We start from the raw sequence: 6318 nt of genomic DNA, 5'->3' as shown, positions 1-6318 counted from the left end.
ATCTTCATTATATCATGGTTTTTTAAAAATGGAGTAGATAAAAATACCCCAACTATTATGTTTTCTGATTATCTTTCTATCATATATTCATTTATTTAAGGGTTTTATTGTTTGTATGTGTCTCTTGTATTCTGCTTTCTTTGTATGTTTTTAGTACACTTTTCTTTGTATGTTTTGTTGTTTTATACTGGTTTGCTTGGGGTTTTTTGTTGTTCGTGTTGTTCTGCTTGGTATTATTTGTTTAATGAGAGAGAAAGAATGCATGGAGTTGAATTGTTGGAGAGATGGTGAAGATCTTGGTGGATATGAGTGGGTAAACCATGATCAGAATATCCTATATGAAAATTATTTTCAGTGAAAAAAAAAAACAAAAGAGAAAAACACACTGCAAGTCTGTTGTAAGTTCTACAGAAAAGAGTATTTATTTTGCAGATAAATGGTCTTCTTTCATTTATACTCTATAGTAACAGAGTTCTGCACATCTGTTCTTCAGGTGACTTTAGGCTTTGAACTTGCAGACAAAGGAGTACTGTGCCTCACAGTTTTCATCCTTCCATTTTTTGTATGCTACAAGTCAATGAAAAAAAAGTCAGCTGGAGAAAATGTGGTCTCACATAGTTCCAACACTACTTGGGACAAGAAATAAAGGGAGACACTTCTATGTCTTGCATAAATAACCCTTCCTCTATCAGCAGTACCAGGTACATCCCCAGAGCTGAGCAGAAACCAACAACAATGTGAGACTCTGCTTCGTACCTGTGTTTGAAGTCAGTGATACACAATAACCACGGTTGGCAGTGCTTGGAGCTCCAGTGGCCCATGACTTGAAGAGAAATAGGGAGCCACTGCTCCAGTGCCAACGACGGTTCTATAGTGAAAAAGTCACATTGAGACAATGTCACTCAAAGTGGCAGAAGTACCTGGACCATATATATATTCAGAGCTGGACCAAGTATAGAAATAAAAAAATAAATGTCACAGTCCCATTTCAAATCATAATGATTTTTTTGTGTGTTTGTCTTGTTTTTGTACTTGTTCTTTCCTCAGTTATTCAACTCCTTCCATTCTCCTTCAGAGAAGTAATTATTCCTCTTATTTTTTTTTTATTTTTTAAATTTTTTTTGGGGGGGGAGGAAAGGATTTATTTATCTCAAAATGTTAAGAAGCCAACACAATTCCCCCAAATTGTACTAATAAATTATTTCTTTTTCTTACTCTTATCCTTTACAATTTTTTGTCTTTTTTATTAGATATTTTCTTTATTTACATTTCAAGTACTATCCCCTTTCCTAGTTTCCTCTCCGAAAGTCCCCTATACCCTCCCCCTCCCTACTCCCCAACCTACCTACTCCTGCTTCCTGGCCCTGGCATTCCCCTGTACTAGGGCATATAATCTTCATAAAACCAAGTAGTTACTCAGAATTTTGCAAAACCTATAAACATTTATCACAGAACGCCATTCCTAGAGTCTCTTTCTTGATGCTTAAACCTTGCCTAGTTCACCAAACCACTAGGTGTACGAGATGGGTTATTATAATGACAGATTTGCCAAAACAAGCAATAAATTATTATCTCTGTCACTAGAGGAGGATTCTCTTCTAACTCATAAATCATCAAGATAAATAATAAATAATTTGAATATAAGGAATGCTACACATGTAATAAAGTAAATTGATGATGAGTACATGAAACTATAAAGAAGTTGAATCCCAGCTATCTCTACATCCACCTTCAATGAACCACAACATGTCCAGATGATCTGGCATGTTGCTTTTGCTTTTTGCTTTTGTTGCATATTGCTTTTCTATGGGTGTTGTAAATGTGGGTTTTCACAGGCTAGAGTCGGTTTTCCCAATTTTCCTTCACCTGATTATGAAGTGGTAAAGAGATCATATACTCACACTTTTAGGGTCATGAAGTCCAATCCAGACATTGCTAGCTGTAGTACCACTCTCCTTAACCAGCGAGGCCACAAAGTTGCTCTCAGCCTGGCTGAGTATTGACACCAGGTGGCCTGCATTCATGTTCTGGCAAAAGAGCTGTGGGGGTTCAAACAGAAAATAGATTAGTCAATGGAGAAGGGAGTTTTGAACAATATACTAGTCTTCTTAAGTATATAAGAAAAGGGACAGTGCAGAAATATGTTCATAATGATACTGTGATTCAGCACCAAGGTCCCTTCTGGGAAGATTCAAAATAAAAGTCAAAGGGAAAAATTTAGGTTGGTGATGGGAAAAATTTGCAATCTGCCCTACCTTATGGAGCCACTAGGTAACAGTAAGTGTCTCTATCTTCAGATACATCCCACCATCATATATCACTCTTCACTTACATCAGCCTCCCCCCAGGTCAAACGGTCTTCAATTAAGTAATAACAGTAGGAACTATAGGCATTGGCACCCTCTGGGCAGTTGATTTTGGCAGAAGGAAGGTCTTTTTCAGCCAAGGGCAAGTCTTCTCCAACTACCTGGCCTAGAAAAGGAGAGGAAAGTGAAGGAGATGATGAGGATGCAACAAAGCCTGGAAGATGAGATAATCATAGCCATTTCTTCATAGACATGCAAAGATGTAACACAGCCAATGGAGTGCCTGCCTGTTCTACATCCTCCATTCTTGCTTGTCACTTTCAGGCCTTCTTTCCTTGAGATGAAGCCTCACTATTAATTCCTGAGGCTATTTCTCCACAGTTGTTCCCCTACTTTTCTGAAGCTCTTACACTTTTAGTATGTCTTATAGCTTTTCCTACATGAGATTCTCCATTATTTTATATTCTTTGCATTCAACCAGTTCCACATTAATAAAGTCTACATTTACCAGATCAAATCAAAATATCAGTTGTTGTGAATAGGGATAATTTAATAGTCCACCTGAATTCTCTGGTGGTTGGGAAGGTCTGTGATCATTGAAGCAATAAGAATACTGGTTGACCGCCAACGTTTAGCATTCCTTTTCCAAATCCATGAGCATATATATGGATGGAGCAAAGCCTCCATGTCTGTAAGGATCATGGTTCAACAAGCTTACCTTGGCTGTATGACATCAGGCATAAGAACAGGATAAGGTGTACATTGTTCTGAGCCATGCTGATCAGCAGATAGTCTTCGATTTATGTTCCAAATCAACAATTTCTATTAAAGAACAATGAGAACAAAACTATAGGAAAGGTGAACTCAGCAAACTTGATCCTGCACAAGTCCTCCTGTCTCTTGAATTCTTAGTGTAAGAAGGCTCCCTTGCATCCCCATATACTTAATATTTTCTCTTGGCACTTTACAAATATATTAAATCTAGTAATTTAAAAGCAATCTGGGCCTCCATGGTAGAACAGTACTTCTAGAACATCTGTATAACATCCTGAGATTGAAGTAGAATAGCATGTGTTAGAGGAGTCTTCCTCTTGAAAACATTCTTACCTGTCAGCTAGGAATAATGAATACTGCCTGGCTACAGAATGGTAGGTCTTTTATATGCAACAGGATAGGGCAGAAGGATCATGACAAATGATCAAAGGGAGGGGCAAGGAATTCAAAAGACTTCCTTTTGGCACAGATAGCATACAGAAATTCAGGCAGAAGGAGTCATTCCCTTCTGGGACATCATGGGAATGATCACAGGTGACGAACTCTTCATACTCCCAGTTGGGAAACTTCTCAATGAAAAAAAATTATTTTGTTGCATAACAGCATCCATATTTCTAGTTTCCTTGTCCCTGACCAGAAAAAGAGCCCTTCCAGGAACTAAAGATAGTCAATGAGAGAGGTGGGGCAACAGGAGCACCCAAACGAGATGTGTGTCCCTAGAACAGGACAATCTGTGCGGTCTAGAGCAGCACACATCTGCTTGAGACAGCAAAGTAGTGTAAAATCTAGACAATTTAGGTGCTGTCTTTCCAATGGTACTATATAAGAAAGGGGTAAATACATTTTTTTCTATTCTGATATTTTCTCTCTTCTATTTCTCTCTTTAACTTTATACTACATACTTTTTTGTCCATCCCAAGAAGAGTCTGAGATGTTAATTCTTATTAACATTAATCATTCTGCCACATTGTTCCTTATGATCCAAAGTTATAGAGATTTCAAAAAAAAAATTCAGAGGATGGTTTTAGAAATATTTAAAACTCTAAAAGTAGGAAAATTTCAAAATATCGTTCCTTAAGTATTTTTCAAGACTGGCTAATAAGATCATAAGTAACCCCTGGCACTATTAATGACACTTTGATATGGTTCTAGACAGAAGCTTAGCAAGGTGGTGTCATGAGAGGCTTCATCCAGCAGAGGATGGAAACAGATGCAGAGACCCAGAACCAAACATTAGGTGGTGCTTGGGAGTCTTGTGGAAGTGTAGGTGATTGGACTGAGCAAGCCAGGGAAGTTAAGTACAGCACAAGACCTACAGAGTCAACTAATCTGAACTCATGGATGCCCACAGAGACGGAACCACTAACCAAACAGTATGCATGGGCTGGACCTTGGTTCCCTACATATTTGTAGCTGATGTAATGCTTGGTCTTCATGTGGGTACCCCAACAATTGGAATAGAGACTGTCTCTGCTTCTGTTGTCTGCCTCTGCTGCCTCCATCTTTTACCTGCGTTTTAATCACCTTCTCCTACCTAGATTGCCTGCTTGGACCTCAGTAGGATAAGAACTTAGTCCTGCTGGGACTTGCTATCTCAGTGCAGCGTGGTACCCAAGGGGAGATTCTGCTTCTCTGATCAGAAGGGGAGGGGGTAAACGAGGAAGGAATTAATAAGGATGGAAGTAAGTGGAAGGCTGTGATAGGAATGTAAAGTGAATAAAGGAATTAGTGGAAAAACAAGACAACCATAAGCAACCTAACCCTCAGCCTTAATAGGGTTCTTAATGTTTATATTTTGCATGATACCCTGCTTTGGCTGCAGAGATATAGTATTTTCAGATATTTTGCAAGTATGTTTGTGTAAGACTCAGCTGCCCTGGGTTTCTGAGTTGCTCATTAGGGAAGACAACAATAATTTCCTCGGTTTCAATAGGGATAGATAATTGGTATTGTTGCCATGGTGAGGTAAATGGAATAAGGATGCTAGAGGGCCAGGGAATTATAGCATGACCGGTAGCTGTAGGGAAGAAATAAACAAGAAATGTGCACCTTTCAAGAAGGAGAGTGCAATGGAGTCAGCCATGGAAATTAACAGATGTGACTCAAGTTCATTCAGTTAAGATTTTGTTCTTCTATATACTTCATGATAAATGTACTTATTTATATTTCAGGAATCATTAAAATGCTCTAAGATTTTACCAAGTTTTTAAAATAAGAATATATATATATATATATATATATATATATATATATATATATATATATCATATGTTAACTCTATAATATGTTGTTATTGGCAGGAACATACTAACCTTAGTTCTTAACCCTTTTGTTCCAAGGGAATCACATGGATGGATGCTTCCACATTCAAGGGGTATGCTTCCACATTACAGGGAAGAACTTGCCCCTGTGAGTATTCCAAATTATAATGGGCAACAAGCAATTTGACCTTTTGTTTTACATGAAAATCTTTATTAGAGAAAGAGCATGTTTTTCATTTTCTATGAGACTATGCACACACGTTCCCTCTTGATTTACAGGAAGACGTCATCATCTCTACCTTCAAAAATTCTGAAAATCAATCTAGACCAGTGCTCCTCAACCTTCCTAATGCTGCAACCCTCTAATACAGTTCCTCGTGTCATGGTGACCTTCAAGCATTAGATCATTTTCATTGCTACTTCATAACTGTAGTTTTGCAACTGTTATGAATCATAATGTAAGCACCTGTGTTTTCTAATGGTCTTAGGTGACCCCAGTGAAAGGGTTACTTGATGCCCAAGGGGGTTGTGGCCAACAGATTGAGAACTGCTGCTTTAGATGGAGATGTCATTACCCCTATCTTCAAAAGATATTTTAGTTGAAATCACTTATGATTTTCACTTATTTATAATATATTTCATCAGTAATCTGATACAAATTTGAAGCTTTTCCCACAATATACTTTTATGATTATTTAATATTTGCTAGGCAAATGGTTTATATCAACTTGGAATTTTTAGAAAAAAAAATGATGCTTAAGAGTCTAATATTATGGAAGAGTATCTGTGGGACAGTGACAGTGAAGAGCGAATCCTTGTAAATTGCTCAAACATTGGACTAGAAGTGAAGCCCATACACAACTGGAATACTTTCACAATCCTTGTGACACATTTCTGCGTGTGCCTAAGATGCAGGCAGGCCCTTCAGAGACAATCCTTTCTCAACATTTTTCTAAATAGTACTTCCTGATTTCAAG

General features: G+C 37.8%; 1 protein-coding gene across 1 annotated transcript; it reads right to left on the bottom strand.

Moving 5' to 3' along the window:
• Positions 1-399: 399 nt before the first annotated feature.
• On the bottom strand, positions 400-3438 carry LOC110316352 (lithostathine-2). Its single transcript, XM_021190576.1, has 6 exons — positions 3414-3438; positions 3025-3128; positions 2333-2472; positions 1902-2039; positions 757-868; positions 400-567 (listed from the first exon to the last, which is right to left on the bottom strand). Exons 2-6 carry the CDS (start codon positions 3080-3082, stop codon positions 500-502), a joined length of 516 nt encoding a protein of 171 aa, XP_021046235.1. The 5' UTR covers positions 3083-3128; positions 3414-3438; the 3' UTR covers positions 400-499.
• Between the last annotated feature and the right edge of the window lie 2880 nt (positions 3439-6318).

Source organism: Mus pahari, chromosome 2, assembly GCF_900095145.1.
Source record: "Mus pahari chromosome 2, PAHARI_EIJ_v1.1, whole genome shotgun sequence".
Lineage (NCBI taxonomy): Eukaryota > Metazoa > Chordata > Mammalia > Rodentia > Muridae > Mus > Mus pahari.
Note: the sequence above shows the minus strand (reverse complement) of the source record. Positions and strands in the feature narration are given on the sequence as shown.

Excerpts from the sequence above, each read along its gene's own strand:
- LOC110316352 (XM_021190576.1), bottom strand. The coding sequence starts at position 3,082 with ATGGCTCAGAACAATGTACACCTTATCCTGTTCTTATGCCTGATGTCA. Across the intron at positions 2,473-3,024 it reads CCTGATGTCATACAGCCAAG|GCCAGGTAGTTGGAGAAGAC; the intron begins GTAAGCTTGTTG and ends CTCCTTTTCTAG. Across the intron at positions 2,040-2,332 it reads TGACCTGGGGGGAGGCTGAT|CTCTTTTGCCAGAACATGAA; the intron begins GTAAGTGAAGAG and ends GAACCCCCACAG.